The sequence below is a fragment of the Haliotis asinina genome, chromosome 15, assembly GCF_037392515.1.
Source record: "Haliotis asinina isolate JCU_RB_2024 chromosome 15, JCU_Hal_asi_v2, whole genome shotgun sequence".
Classification (NCBI taxonomy): Eukaryota; Metazoa; Mollusca; class Gastropoda; order Lepetellida; family Haliotidae; genus Haliotis; species Haliotis asinina.
In genome coordinates, this window is record NC_090294.1 from 25,464,996 (window position 1) to 25,480,734 (window position 15,739).

At 42.2% G+C, this 15,739-nt stretch overlaps 2 protein-coding genes across 3 annotated transcripts in view; one reads left to right on the forward strand and one right to left on the reverse strand.

Moving 5' to 3' along the window:
• Positions 1-483: 483 nt before the first annotated feature.
• Positions 484-8,003, reverse strand: LOC137264888 (E3 ubiquitin-protein ligase TM129-like). 2 transcript variants are annotated; one of them, XM_067800243.1, is made up of 4 exons: positions 7,690-8,003; positions 6,526-7,003; positions 5,640-5,799; positions 484-4,238 (listed from the first exon to the last, which is right to left on the reverse strand). In XM_067800243.1, the coding sequence occupies exons 1-4, from the start codon at positions 7,913-7,915 to the stop codon at positions 3,987-3,989; spliced, it is 1,116 nt and encodes a 371-aa protein (XP_067656344.1). In that variant the 5' UTR covers positions 7,916-8,003; the 3' UTR covers positions 484-3,986. The 2 variants fall into 2 exon arrangements, with proteins under 2 accessions (XP_067656344.1, XP_067656345.1); XM_067800244.1 differs by having other exon boundaries at positions 4,232-4,305; positions 7,690-7,962.
• Positions 8,004-8,032: 29 nt separating this feature from the next.
• The window catches only part of LOC137264887 (histone-lysine N-trimethyltransferase SMYD5-like), a 31,015-nt gene continuing 23,308 nt past the window's right edge, over positions 8,033-15,739 (forward strand). Inside the window, exon 1 of the mRNA XM_067800241.1 lies at positions 8,033-8,112. Coding sequence (XP_067656342.1) covers positions 8,059-8,112 — 54 coding nt within the window. The 5' untranslated portion in view covers positions 8,033-8,058. The remainder of the gene's footprint in view (positions 8,113-15,739) is intronic.

A 15,739-nucleotide genomic window follows, 5' to 3' on the forward strand; every position in this document is an offset into this window, starting at 1 on the left:
ACATTACAGAAACACAATGGTAACTGCACATGTCTCTACGGACCCATGTAAGTCTGGGGTAGAATAAACCTTCAGCAACCCATGCTTGCCAGAAAAGGCGACTGTGCTTGTCGTAAGAGGCGACTAACGGGATCAGGTCAGGCTCGCAGACTTGGTTGACACGTCATCGGTTCCCAATTGCACAGATTAATGCTCATGCTGTTGATCACTGGATTGTCTGGTCCAGACTCGATTATTTACAGACTGCCTCCAAATAGCTGGAATATTGCTGAGTGCGGCATACTCACTCACTAACACACCCACCCACCCACCCACTCACTATTGTCTCTACGTGTTTTACATCCAGAACAATTGTTCCAGGTATATAGTACAATCTTAATGGTTAACAAAACTACAATTGTTCATGAAATTTCACAATGTTCTTCCTGTTTCATCAACTTCAGTTTCATTGCATGACAAAAATCAGAGAACTACATGTTATTTTTGATATGTCTGTTTATTTCACCTGTAAAAAATAGTCTGTCCACCACCATGTTTGTTGTACAACTTGTTTTGTTGATTTCATAAGTTTGCGTGAACATGTTGAAGTAAGAAATTCATTCAGAAATACTACAAACAGAAAATCTGAACACTGCAGACGTAATATCTGACACCTGTCAAAATGCAATGACTATATTTTAAAAATAATACAGATCTTCTCTCAATAAAAAACTGAAGTGCAAATACTTGATGTTTCAGAGCTCAAATGATGACTATATCTATACATAACCAACAGAATTGAAGCAATACCTTGATATCTGTTCTAATTTATTATGCTGAAGATTACTGGATTGGCTGGCCCAGACTCATTTATTTACAGACCACCACCATACAGCTCTGAGTGCAGAGAAGAACCAAACTCACTCACTGTTCCAGTTTGCTTACTGTTCCCAGTGAACAGAGTGGAAATCTTTTTCTGTCATTGTGACAGTCCATTTGTGTGTTGCCCTGCTATAAAAATCGGGAAATATGGTGTTAAAATAAAATAATGAATGAATTACTTGAAGTGCGCAAAGGCAAATTCAATAAAACCATAACTTGATGGCCACTGTTGACTGACTTAGTGTCACTGCCATCAGAATCAGACCAGCAGAAAAGAATGACATTATTCATTGGCTGAAAACATTCTCTAGACCAGTCACATTTAGTGTTAGATAAAGGCATAGGTTAATCTGTGGAAGTTACAGTTTGACTGATCATGAACTATACAGACATCATCTAGCTACCACAACTGAAAGTACTTTCAGAATATTTTCCGTAGTGTGAGACATGGTCAAAGATATATCCTTGGAAAATGTATTGGAGAACAGGGCTGACTATAAAATAAAGTTGTAAACCCATCATATAACTAGCAAGCAGTGGGCCGGGCAGGCAGATTCTATTTCATACACTGCTGTGATATGTGTCAACCAAGGCAGTGAACCTGACAACCTAATCTCTTCAGTCTTGCGACAAGTATGGGTTACTGAAGATCAGTTCTAACCTGGATCTTCACAGGTTCCAAATTGTTTACCATCTCATTATGCTTATTAACCATGTACCTCTAATAAACAAACATCTTGTCTATGAAACAATCAGTGTGAATGAAAAACCAACATACAGTGAAAGCTGTCTAAACCAGCACTCACTGGGACTGAAGAAACAATCCAGTTTAGACAAAGTGCTGTATTATAGAACTGATGGTGAATGTACAAGCCATGGATGGGGGCTTTTATGCCGGTATTGACAACTTTCCGGATTGGACAGATGCCGGTTTTGACAGCTTCTATTGTAGTTCAAAGGAATGCTTCTTATCCAATCCACACAAAGCATACAATCAGCAGGTTGTTTGGATGGCTTGGTGACTTGGTGCTGATAGTGTGTTATTGTAACTTAATGGCCTAGAATGTTGCTGTCTGGTTCAAACATTATTATTTACATCATATAGCTTGCAGAAAACAAAACAATAAACAACAATAACAAAACTGACAAAAGAACTGGTCCTCTGAGACTAAACAGTTCAAATTATTTGATAATGTGTCTCAGGATAAATGACAATCTTGCAGACTTTTCATATTCTGCCAACAGTTTTCAACGATCAAATATCACTCCCCATCACGGATACAATGAGTGAAGCCCATTTCTGGTGTCCCTGCCATGATATTGCTGGGACATTGCTACAAGCAGTGTAAAACCCTTCTTATGCAGTCACAGTAGATACACTTACATAGACATGTGCATCATGAGTGCGTTTTAATGAATACATGTCCAAAAGTTATAGAGCTAAACCTGAGAGATACCACTACATCTTGACATGGGTACCACAGTCAGACACAGTATACTGACTCCATATTATTTTATATTTCCCTGTTGGAATTGATACACAACAACACAAATAGTATCCTAGTGATATCACTGAAATATTCGAACCAGACAACTATAGAGACTGAAGTGTTAAGAGGCAGGACTTCTGCGTTGACAGGGATGCTGCTGTACAAAGCAACCTGTGACAAGGTATGGGACTTATGATTGCCTCTGCACTCAGATTGCTTTCTACAGTGGCACCCTGGACCTCCTTTCACAGGTTAATCATAGTAAAGGTTGCTTCATGATAGCAACCCCTGGTTCACGCCAAGTCGCGATGTGCTATAGAGCGACCAGTTTACTTCCTGTATCAGATTTCCAGTGACAATCATATATTCAAGAATCAGTTCTGCTACCAAATTGGGATTATCTTACCTCACACATAAATGTTGCCATCTGATTGGATGAGCACTCTTCTATTATTTTCAATGTACCCTGTGTACAAGCCAGGTGCATTGCAAAACACCCAGCAGCCAAGAGCAACTCATTCGGTCCTTTGTGGTAGTTACTTTTTTTATCTCGAATAACATTAAATGACACATGATGCAAGGAAATTACCAATAATTTGCAAATGGAAATTGATGGAAAGGAGATAAGTCTAAATCTATTTTTCATGTAACATCTGCTAAATCTAGTGATGGCTACAAGAACATTTGACTCTCTTTCCAATAAATAAATTTGACAAAACATTCAAATGCAGGGGTTCAAAAATATGTTGAAAAGCGACTTGCCACAGGGCATAATTGTGATAATTTCACTCTCTGCTAGCTCTAGTTTATTATTATTGCAAACTTTGATAGCTTCATTGTGAGCAGATATGAAATTAAATCCAAGATTATTTGCAGTTTCACACCATAAGTGGAAATAAGCTAGTAGTCCATGGACAAGTAAGATACCTTTATTTAATTGCCCGGATGAAAACTGACTTGTTCCAGGCATTGGGCGATGGGATTTTTTAACACTGCAAATGTAGTCCCTTCAAATACTAAGAAGGGGACTTACATCGCAGTGACTTTACAAAGACAATACCTATGGGGAAAAAACAGCAAAATGCAAGATTTGAATCATGTGATTCACACAAGTTGGCTGAAGAGTATGATCTGACACCCATGCTTCAAACAGTTCAAAATTAACATTTAGGTATTCAGAAAGATAAATACATTGTTCACTGGTCCCACAGGGACCATGAGTTGAGGTACCCCTTGTGACCAGTGAACAGCCTATAATATGACTTTACTACATTGAACCAACCATGCTTGGCTGTCACAGATGTTGATAGTCGTAATATTTGGCAAATTTGGGGATGGTCAGATTGGAAATATGGTATTCACCTGATAACCATGAGACCTTTAGAAAAATAAGAAATGTTGTTTGTCACTGGTAGTACTAAGACCTTGTGAAGTGCTGTGACCTACTTACGGGCTCTATTATTTGGCAAGTACCAATTCTATATTATGACATTCAAACAAGAATGAGAATGTATTGTATGGGTTCAGGTACTGATCACAATGGAGAGTATGCTGAAGATGCATGAATACATTTGTACCTGCTGATGCCCAGCACACTAGTGTCTCTCAGGTACTCAAGTCTGTCTCAAGATAACATCAGCTAACAATCTTGCAGACGTCTAATACACAAAACTTTGAACGGCATGTTGGACACGGTGACAAACTGCTCATCCATGTTTCTGGCTCATTTTGGTTCTGGCGACTGGCGAACCACTTTCCCATACACTCAAGGCACCACATGGGTCGACAGAAGCACTGGACACATCTTCCTTCTGCTGGGTTGTCACATAGCTTCTGCAGCTTCACGTTGGCCTGCATCTGCATACAGCCAATACACGCCTCCACTTCCTGTCTCAGAGAGTAAATGATTGGTTTAATTTAGCTTTACGCCACACTCAGCAGTATTCAAGACAGTCTGTAAACAATCAAGACAATCCAGTGATCAACAGCATGAGCATTGATCTCCATAATTGGGAACCGATGGCATGTGTCAACCAATTCAGTGAGCCTCACCACCCGATCATGTTAATGACCCCTTATGACAAGCTTGGATTGCTGAAGATCAACTCAAATATAGATGTTCATGGGTCCATGTCACATAAGCGTATATGTTAGTTCACACAAGAAAAGGCCAGAAAGCAGGACAACTGGAGAAATCATCGCAAATATGTTGACCATTAGAAAACTGTTACCTGTCATTAAATATAGGGGGTGTGGGGACAGTAAAATTGGCTAGACAGAGACATAGAGAGCTAAAATGGAGGGGCTTGGATAGAATGGTTAGTTACTCAAATTCATCACACTGAAACAGCCCACACTGTTCTAGCAGTAGCGATCTGTAGCGTATTGAGATGGTAGCAATCAATAATTGTATTAATCAATGTAATGCAATAATCTTTCATGTCATATAATTAGGTATAATAACTGATATTTAATAAATTCACAATTTGCACAAATATTGTCATGAATAGCTTCAGCCCTTCTCTGTACAGGTATCAGTGTTGTCATTGATGTTTATATTTGAACTGTATTTCATGAAGTGAAAATATTTATATAACAAAAACAAAACAAATGTAACAGAGTGAACTAAAAAACTTGGCAATATCAAAATCTGCAAATTTTTCTCAATGTCATTACTCAAACCAAAGGGAAGTAACTCTAATCTGGAACTGTTCATTCTGTCTTATTCACAACAACAGCTATTGAAACTATTTTTTTGGCATACTTTACACAATACTACCGACATTCCAACTGACATAGTGCCATCATAGGGCAACAACTGCACTAAAAAGTATGGTATATTCTTTCATTTTTAAAGAAACCTGAGAAGGTAGGGGTTAGAAAAGGTCTTCATGCTAATGTTTTGATGTGACTAACAGGATGAAGTAGTCAGACTTAGTTAACATATGTCAGCATATCCCTTTGTGAAGACTGATTCTCATGCTGTTGATCACTGGAATTTCTAGTCCAGACTGCCGGCATATTCTTGAATGCAGTGTTAAACAACAAACATACAAACAAATAAGCAGTCACTCCTACTGATACTTGATATTCATTGAGTGTAACCTGAAGATAATGTAAAATTTGAAAATACCAATCTGGGCTTATATTTTCGAAGCTCTCTTAGCACTAAGATAGTCGTAAGTGCAGTACATTAACATTAATTTATGACTATCCTCGTTCTAAGAGAATGTAAAAAATCTAGGCTCTGTATTAGAAATCACTCATAGTACAATGTCCAGCACCTACCATTGAAGGGGGTGGAGTAAATGGGGGATTTCTGTCCACCTGTTGTCGGAAGGCATCCAGGAACTGGTCACTCAATGACTGCTTGATGACGATGTTGCGTGCATTTCGCACTGGTGATTGCAGCTTCTCTTTCAAGTCTCCAAATTCAGTAGCATTCAGTCTAAAGACAAAAACATGGAATAAGTATTTGATGACACATTTCAAGAACTAAGAATGATCGTAAAGTCTATATTTTCCTTGAACAAATCATCCTGTAACAAGATGATATTATTCAATATGTATAAATAGTACACTTCTTATTACAAACGCAAAAGCTTCTTCTTTTGTCAGCAACACAGTCTCCTCCCAAAGATTAGTATGGAAGAGAAGCTGAGTTTTGAACTGATCTCAAAACTTTTTCTTGCAGAAAAACATGAGGATTTACAAAGTGTGGTGTAATCATTTACACAAATTAGTAAGCATCATAAGACACTATATAATAGACGGGCATCAAATGATAAAAATATAGCATTAATAATCGTAATAGTAATTGTGAGACTGACATTTGAAACATGACAAGATTATGTGAGTAAACATGGTAAATAATAGTGCATAAATCACAACATACTTTTACTGTAAAGTAATTAAGGTCATGTGGGATATCTATGATAAAGTCTTTGGGGAGGTAACTCTGTTTGGCACTTGAAGCACAGGAAATGCATAAACCTCAGGTGAGACCAAGTATGTCTGCTAAACAGTTGTCAGCCATCTTAACCCCAAGCCGACCGAAAAGCAGTCAGCCATCTAAACCCTATGCAGAACTAGGAACCCCAAGGAAAGACAAACATTGGTTCTTGGGAACTATTCCGACCAACAATTGATACCATATGAAAATATAAATAATTACCTGACATTAAATGAACTAATATTTGGGTTGACAACTCCCACAGATATGTGCAAATACTGTGATGGAATGGTATTCTCATAGGATATCTCATGCTCCTCCGACCCAGCCAATGTGAGGTGAATGTCTTGTTGGTGAGCTACGTTCACAAAGTATGTGGAAGTTTTCATGATCCATGAATCTGTCACAATAAGTCTCCTCCCGTATGGTCCAGTTGTGAATTTGTCAAACCTCCGAAACTCAACGTCTATTGATGATGCAACTGATCTCCAACTTGAAGACGAGTCACTGACGAGGTATGAAAGCTGCCTGGATATTGGGTGGTTGTTCCACTTGTCTCGATACCAAAATAAACACAGGAGGCCTGTCACAGTTGGGAGAATTAAGGAGAATGCTAGGAATATCTGACCTTTCCGGCCAATCAACCAAGGATAGAATAGTTCCAGTTCAGGAGAAAATAAACCCAAGGTGATGTAGTAAGCTGAAACAAAATGATGAAAATTGTTAAAATGACAGAGTTTAGTTATACACAACTTTTAGAAATATTCCAGCAATATCACAGTCGAGGACACCAGAAATGGGTTTCACATATTGTACCCATATGAGGATTCGAATCTGGGTCTTCAAAATGAGCAAATGCCTTAACGACAAGGCTACCCCACTGCCCCAAAATAAGAGAGTAAGAGGGTTTAGTTTTACACCATACAATATTCCAGCAATATCATGAAGATTGTCCAAAGTGAGAATCAGATGGCAACATTGAACAATCAACAGGCAATCTTTAACAGTTGTATAATTCACTTACACAGTTACAAACATAACGTCTTTTATCATAAGCCACTCCTAACTTACATTCAGAATGCTGTTTTTGTCAGTAATCCATTCATTTGTGTCATCCCTCTCCAGTGAAATTGAGTATGTCAACATATTTAGGCATTTTGACAAATGTTGCTCACAGTATACCTAATACTTTTGTTTGTTTATTGATCGCTATGATTTATTATCGACAGACAGCCATACACAGTTGTTCTTATTCGGTAAGTGATAATTCTGATTTACCCTGAATACAAATGCAATTTCTCAAAAACACTTTAACAATACGGTCACTGTGTATCAGATATCAGTAACCAAGGTACTCATTTGATAGCCCTGTGACCTCAGTCTTACCAAGCGGAAGCAGGGAATGTACAAGAAGTGTGGCAGTTGTCCTTCTGATATGGTAGTACACAAAATTCATTTGTTCACTGCCCAGGAAATTCGATAAAATGTTTTGGATGGTGATCCCTGCTGATACAAACTCGGTCGGTGGAGCCACCAACAGCAGGCAGAAGAAAAGGAAAATAAGTGTGAAGAAAACATAGATAGTTGTGTCGTTTTCTGGTGTCATAAACATTTCTCTTCTCTTTCCCTTTTTAAAGGAAACAAAAGGAATGTGAGGTTGACGTGTCTCTCTGTCTCGCCTGACTTTATGTAACTCTTTCGTATGTGAAGATAAGTTTGCTGTTCACTTCCGGGTCCAAGCTCCTTTCCGGTAAAATGGCGACTGCCATTGCAGGAAACGTGGAAGTCAAACAAATTGGTGCTGTGAAGGTGAGAATGGAGATAATCAAAGCTTATGTTCAATAAGTCTTTCAGAATTGCATAATTGTTAACTAAATGGGAAAGAGTTCCTTCCATTCCCCCTCAGATTCCGCAGATTAACAGAAGTTGTTCAACTGTGTATATCGTTCTTAAGACGTTAAGTTGGAGACTTTTCCTTATACATCATTACATGTATTTGTGAGTCCTCTAGCAATTGTTGTGTTAGACTTTGTTAATAATTTTAGTATATCTCAATTTATAAGTATTATTTGGGATGGAGGAACAGGAGAAACCCTTACCACTAAATGTATTTCAAGGCTTTATGATCATCGTATACATCAAGATTGTTATTGAAATAACGTGCTTGCTGGCCTTGTCCAAATGTTTTACTCACCAGCCTGGACATATATTACTATGTTCTTGTTTTCATTTTTCTGTTCACTGATAGAACAAATGTTAGCTCTTGGGTCATGATGGTGTGCTTCAGTCAAAGTAATCTATCAACATTTTACAATCTGATCAATAAACGTTACAGAGTAGTATATACAATGACAGTTCTGGACCACTTTCAAGAAATGTCTCTACAAAGCCTTATTTACTAAATAAGGCTTTGGTTGGGCCATTAGCTCTTGCTACTATTACCCCTACTACTTAACGTGTGTTGGAGGTAACACTGTGCCGTACGGTACGATCAATAATTCTTCTCTTACAAACCCCCTACCCGGCCCATCCCTCAAGTAGTACAAGTTAGGTTCGTCGGCTTTCATATCCACTTTATCTATGTTGTAAGTTTTGATTGACCATATAGGATCGGTGGCCCGCTTACGGCTATCACCCTCGTGTTCCCCTGGCTGGTATAGATACATTACCCCTACTACTTAACGTCTGTGCCTATGTCACGTTTATATCGATGAAATAGTTTAACGTGAACCGCCTACGATCTCTTTGGTGTTCATAATAAAGGCTTGTTGGGCTTTTTGTATCCCCTGTTCTATGTACTTTTTTTTCTCGTCCTCGCTGATAGCAGACTTACGAGACTTGGACCGAATATCTTGTTTCATTCCGTTATATTTTTTGAGTTCAGATAGGATTGAACGAAACTCCTCTTCTGAGATCTTACTGTCAGAGAGTGCCGTGGAAATTCGCTCACTCACTGTGTTCAGCTTTGCTTCGGCCAGAACCCTGATCTCGTCGTGTTTCAATGCCTTACGATTAAGTCTGCGTGATACTAACTTAAGCGCCAACCCTGCCAACCCTGCCACCCCAGCTGTTATTTCAATACCTAGCACTATAGGTGCAGCCACGATGGTAGCCAACAACCCAACGCCTGCCGCCCCTAGCCCCATGCTGGTTGCCATAAGGGTAGTGTCAGCCCCGTCCACGATATTGAAAGCTCTATTGTACTTTTTACATAGTGCTTTCCGCGTGTCACGGTCTTGTTCTAGTTGGCGTTTCACATCACATAACTGCCTCAAGCGGAACCCATCTACGGTTTCCAGTGTCTTCGCTACTTCCTCTACGACTGGGTACAGACCCATCCTATAATATATATTTTGAAAGATATTTTAATTGGGTTTCAGTTAAAAGTCTATCAATGAATTTGAAGTCTACAAGATCTAGACTCCCAGTCAGGGTAATAGGTGAGAGGCTAATAGACTTTTCTGTTGTAATAAAAACCCCAAGGAGGCTTATTAAGTGGTTTATAGGACCCGTGGTATCCCGTTGTATAACAATACGACAATATTCGCCTTTGTGTATGCTAAACCAGTGTATTAACACCCCGGGTAAAATTTGGTGTACTATTGGGGGGTCTCCATTGTCTGAATACTCAAAGAAGACTTCTATGATGAGTGTGAAAGGGGGGAATATTATTTCAGGATTACTAAATGTTAATTTATTTTCGAATGAAGACGTTAACCTATTTTTGTTAGTTCTTCTTAATCCCCTCTCCGGAATAAAATCCCCGGGCCAGATACCGTTGTTCCTAATCTTAGAGATACGCCCCAATTCGGTTAATGTGATATAAGGTGAGGTGAGTGTTAAGTTGATCAGCCATTTGGGCTCTTTAAAATCTGATAACGACATCCGTCTGTACACGTTGTCTTTGAATTGTAGGATGTATAATTCATCTTCCTCACCAGGCTGATCGAATCCCTCCGTATCTCCTAGGTCGTTAAGCGTAGTGTTGGGACGATGACTGGTCATTATTATACTATTACGATATAATTTCCAACTGGTTTTTTGATAATAATTCAGGGGTGAACTTCATACCCATGAAGTGTATGTTGTCAGGCAGGAAGATCTTGGTTAGTGATATCTTGTTTTCCACGATCACGTTGACCCCCTCCAGACTGGTGTCGGCTCCAACACCCACCCGCACGTAAACGTTGCAAACTTGATACTGGTGTCGTTTCACCCACCCGAGTTTGATCCCCTTCACGATCTCGACATCATTCCCCGATGGTTCCCCTAGGTAGACTTTGATGATCAGTGTTGAGTTTGCTGGTAGACTCTCTAGTATCTTGACCACGCCTTCGAATTCAGACACCAACTGCAATGTCACGTTTTGTATGGTCAGTTTACTAGATAGCATGTGGGCTGCTATAGTGTTGACTGGGCTGACGACTACGCTACGTCTCTGAGCTGGGACGTAAGCCACGAGCAGGGTTCCATTGTTCACGACTTTGTTTAGGTGGTTGTCTTTGTTATCCGTGAACACGTAGGGAGAGACGAGTCTAATATTGAGAAACCAGTCGTTATCGGGTAACAACACCCACTTGTCATCTTCGGTGAAGACGAGCATATATGGCTTGTTTTGGGCGACGGTAGTGCTCTCAACATCGTCTAAGTCGAACAGTTTACCCCCGAACGATGGGTATATTATCCAATTATTATTACCGGTGTTGACAAGGGCGTACTTAGTGTTGACTGTTGCTCTTGTGGTATCTACTATATCACTTAGGGTTCCACCGGAGGGGATTTCAACGCGTTTGTAAATTTTGTTTTTCAGTTGCAAGGCGTACGATTTACCATCTACTCCGGGAGCGTCGAAACCGCGAGTGTCTCCGAGGTCGGAGAGCCCGATATTGACGCATTTTTTCACTCCGGGCCCTTGTGCGCTGGTCATTTTACATGAAGCGTTAAGCTGAGGTATCCTATATTTACAGGATTATGATTTATATCTAACACCGATATTGTCAGCTCAGGTATGTTGCCCTGGGTTAATCTCTTATACTGCCGTGGTGAAAACGACTCGGTTCTACCGTCGTTGTATTTCTCAGTTTTCTCCGGCACTGCTCTCAGTATACTGGAAGGGTGACCTCCTTGAATGTTGTACGTTGTGCTCACCTGACCGAGATGAATGTACAGCTCTCGGTACGGTACTAGGTCGGGTAACTTCGTGCCTGTGACGGTTGTTGTTGGTTTTATCTCGTCAGGAGACATACCGAGTATCCTCGCTAATGGTCGGCCGAGCCTCAAGGAGGTTCTTCCGTTGTTGATTAACACCACTGTGCCGTTTGAGTCGTTCATCTTGAGTTCGGCTCCCAGGGGTTTGAAGACCTCGTCGTTTAGAGAGCACACGCTGTAGTAGCCGTCAGTTATCTGACTGCGAGTTCCACTGACGAACAGCTTATTGTTGCTGGCGTTGATGTTAGTCCATTGTGGTAGGTAGGTGATATCGCAGAGTGCGACTTCGAGTTGACCTGACGTGTTATCGATCGCGTGCGTCAGCTGAACGGCCTCACCGCTCGTTATTCCTGGAAGTGTTATGTACATATTATAATATATAATTTATATATTATAATATGGATTTAGCACACTTGAAAATCGTGGTGAATGCAGATGGTACGGGGTTTAAAACAACCTTTATTAATATCTTTGAAAACTATATCGTGTCCGTTAATAACGCGCAGGCGGTGGTAAACTGGAATCAAAACCCAATGCAGTTTTGGCAGAACCAACTCAACTTTGCTGTGTGGTGTGCGACGACAGGGTCGGGTGTGACACCAGACTACGGTATAGACGAACTGAGTAAGGCGGTTATTTTGTTTCATATTTATTATCAAACGAGACGAATATTGAATGAAATAAGTGCTCCTCTTCCCCAAGATAAAGCGTGGAGTATGACGAATAACCCCTATGATAAACGCGCTTATGAACGTGTTTGTGGGGAGTTTGAGATTCCAACGAATAAAGACTTTCGCCTTCCTGGTGTGAACCATGGTCTCGGTATAGTTCTCGTGTACTTCTACAGGTCCGGAACATATTATGCCGGTTCTAAAGATGGTTCATACAACCCAAACCGTCATACATTTACAGGCCCCACAACGAATGAAAAGATCCATGTCAGCTGTATAAAGCAAACCAATCCTGATGCAGCCACAGCCTGGACTAAAATGATCTCAAAAACATCGAAAGAATTCACTCGTGCTGGTACAATACGCTTGAACGACTCGATTCGAACGTACGTGTGGGCGCTGTTGGGTGCGCAGTCGATGACGCGTTCCAACATCCTAGGTAAGGGAACTGCTTACGACGCTCAGAAACAGTTCGTTTCCAACGTTGAGGATGCTATCAATTCTCCAGTTGATCTCCCGCGGGCCATCGACCGTTACCAAAACGTGTTAGAATACGCCAGATCGAAAGTCAATTACGTGTTCGGCGTGGGGCTGTACATGGCTCCGAGTGATATGCAACTGAGAGTAAAAAAAGTGGTGGGTTATAACAACAAAATAGTCATAGCCACGGCGGGCCAAAAGTTGGGTATCAACCCTGATATTGACACCCCCTATATCCCACACATCCCACCACGTGAAACGGGTATAGTTGCGCCGCCCCCGGAGCCTAAAGTTCATGTGCCCCCCACACACCCTCATATGTATGTGGGGGTACCCCCCTATCAGCAGCATATTGATAATAAAACAGCCCTAGTGGTTGGTGGGGTAACTTTGGGACTTATTTGGTTAAAGATTTCTTAGCCGCTACGTACACCAGACCCGCCACGGCGACGATGGCTGCCCACATGTTTTGACTGAGCCACATGGCAGTTTTAGCCAGAGCGCCCAAGAACCACGAGACGATGCTACCCAGGATGCCGGGAAGGGCTTCGGCGGCTTTACCAGCCAGTTTAGCTAGGCCTTCCCCGAGTTTTTTTATCCAGTCTTTAATACCACCACCTGTGGGAGTTCCCCCGCCGCCAGGTGTGGGGGGTGTGGGGGTTCCTCCCACCAGTGACACCACCAGGGTTGATATGATGAAACCCAATGCAGTCAGAATGCTGGCGATGGTGATCCCTTGCTCCCGGAACAATATCCGAATCCTGTCTGCTAACGTGGTGTCTCGGTGGAGGACTTGATTGATGGCTTCCCGTATACGGCTGACCTGGGATCGAAGCTTTTCTTTGAAGGAGGATGCTGTCTCCAGCCAGACCTTCTTTTCCTCTTCCAAATCACATATTCGTTTCTCGATGGGGGCTTTCAGAGCCTCGTCCTCAGTTTCACCGAGTTTTTTCCTTTCATAGGCGATGTGGTCGTCTATCTCACTCATTTTGGCCGTGCTTTTCCAGAGATGACCACGAATGGTTTGCATTAACAGGTCCAACCCCCGCAGTTCCCTAAAGGTATTTTTGAGCCCCGGGAAGGGCTCGTTCTCGTAGTCGGCCAACACCTTTTTAATATCATAAGTCATGTTTTGATCCGATGGGGCGTCCCTGATGCCTTCCAGACTTTGAACTAACTCCGGAGGAATCTTAGGTCGCGCGCCACCGTAATATTCTAAGCCTAGTTTATCGCGGATAAAGTCAATCCCATATTTTCTGGCCAATGTTGATAAGGCAAGCGGTTTTCCCGTGCTTTTATTCACGAGATCGGCATCCGGGTGAGCCTTCAAACGCAGCGTTTTATTGATGAGGGTAAACTTGGAATGTTCCCTTCCCGGCTGCTTGATGTTGTCTCTAGTTTCAATTGCGTTGTAATAATCGTCGACGGCGCCCTTAATGAGTTCGGCCCTTTGCTTTGATAATGAGGTCTCAACTGCGTTGACAGCCGGCTGTAGGCCCGTACTGAATGAGGTCTCCTGGTCATCATCGAATGCCTGGGCACTATCGCCCGACATCTCCGTCATATCTATGTCTTCATCCATTAGTATTAAAAATATATTTCATTTATATAACAATGTACGGTAGAAAATTAGATCCTTTCAGAAGATTGAGAGAGCCATTAGGCGCCAGAGCCGTGCGACAGTCGGTGACTATCACCAACAATCCCAGCAAGATAGACCAGAATCAAACTCTGCTGGTTAGATTTCCAAACCTTGGTGAGAATGACCTCATTGTACCAGGCACTGTTCGACTGGCGTTCAATATCACGTTGACCTCCGACAACGATAAACGCGAGCTAGTGCGGAACGTGGGTCGAGCTATCATCAAGAAAACGACCGTCAAGATCAGCGGTAACGAGGTGCTGAGTATCGACGACAGCGACGTGTTTCACTGCTACAGGGATCTCTGGAAAAGCGAGGGAGAACGAGTCAATGATGTGTACCAGGGTATCAGCAAATCAACCCGGGCGCGCATAGGGTATGTCTTCACGCAAGACCAGCAAGACAAGCTATCGGACGGTGAAAAGGCCATCGCTCGAGCATACGGGAATCGATTCTGCGTGCCGCTCGACTTCGAGTTGCTCACGGGACACGCGCCGTTTTACCAGGCCGCGCTGGGTGATAGGCTCGAATACGAGCTCACGTTTAACGACTATAGCAAAGTAGTGCGTACGCCGAACGGTGATGAGGCCAGTTATGCCATAGACAACATCTCTCTGGAGTTCGACATGGTCACTAGCCCGGAGCTGGCCAGGCAGGTTCGAAGCCAGTACTCTGGGAAGATGGCTATCCTGTACGATCGCGTACTGAGGCATAGATCAGTCGTGCGAGATAAGAGCGACACTGTGTGGAATATCAACCTGAACGTGCCGGCGCGATCGATGAAAGGTATCCTGGTCGTCCCCGTGGAGTATTACGATCCATTCCGGAGGGACAGCGAGAAGTTTTTCAACCCCGAGATTGAAAAGGTGGAAGTTACCATCGAGGGCGTGCCCAACCAGCTGTTCAGTCATGGTATGAGGCCACACCAGCAGTGGGATGAGATAAAAAAGCTACCAGTGGGGGATTATATAACAAAGGACCTGGACCTAGGCTCCGTGCAGATCGGTGAATACCTGACCACCAAGTACGCCCTATGGTTGGACATGCGATCCACGGATGATGATAAATTGCACGGTAGCGGGCGCCGTATAGATAACGGCAGCGAAGGGATAACCATCCAGATTACTAAGAAGGCTCAACCCGCTGGTAAGTTGAAATTATATCTGTACGTTATTATGGACGCGCAACTTAATATAGACAATGGTAGATTCGTGCAAGCCATCTACTGATGGGGGGTACCCCCCCACACCCCCCAACAATAAACTGCCACAACTACCCACTGACCCACACTGCGCCATAGTGTGCGGGCAGACTGGTTGTGGGAAGACCGTTTTCGTGTTGGATATGTTGGAGGGTTACTACAAGGATGTGTTCGATAACATCGTTATCATGTGCCCTACTCTGAGCATGAATAAAACGTACGCGCGACCTTGGG

What these genes read in the sequence shown, in the direction of transcription:
- LOC137264888 (XM_067800243.1), bottom strand. Translation starts at nt 7,915, where the DNA reads ATGTTTATGACACCAGAAAACGACACAACTATCTATGTTTTCTTCACA. An exon ending in ACATTCCCTGCTTCCGCTTG is followed by an intron (nt 7,004 to 7,689) that starts GTAAGACTGAGG and finishes ATTTTGTTTCAG; the next exon opens with CTTACTACATCACCTTGGGT. An exon ending in ATTAGTTCATTTAATGTCAG is followed by an intron (nt 5,800 to 6,525) that starts GTAATTATTTAT and finishes TTTTGTCTTTAG; the next exon opens with ACTGAATGCTACTGAATTTG.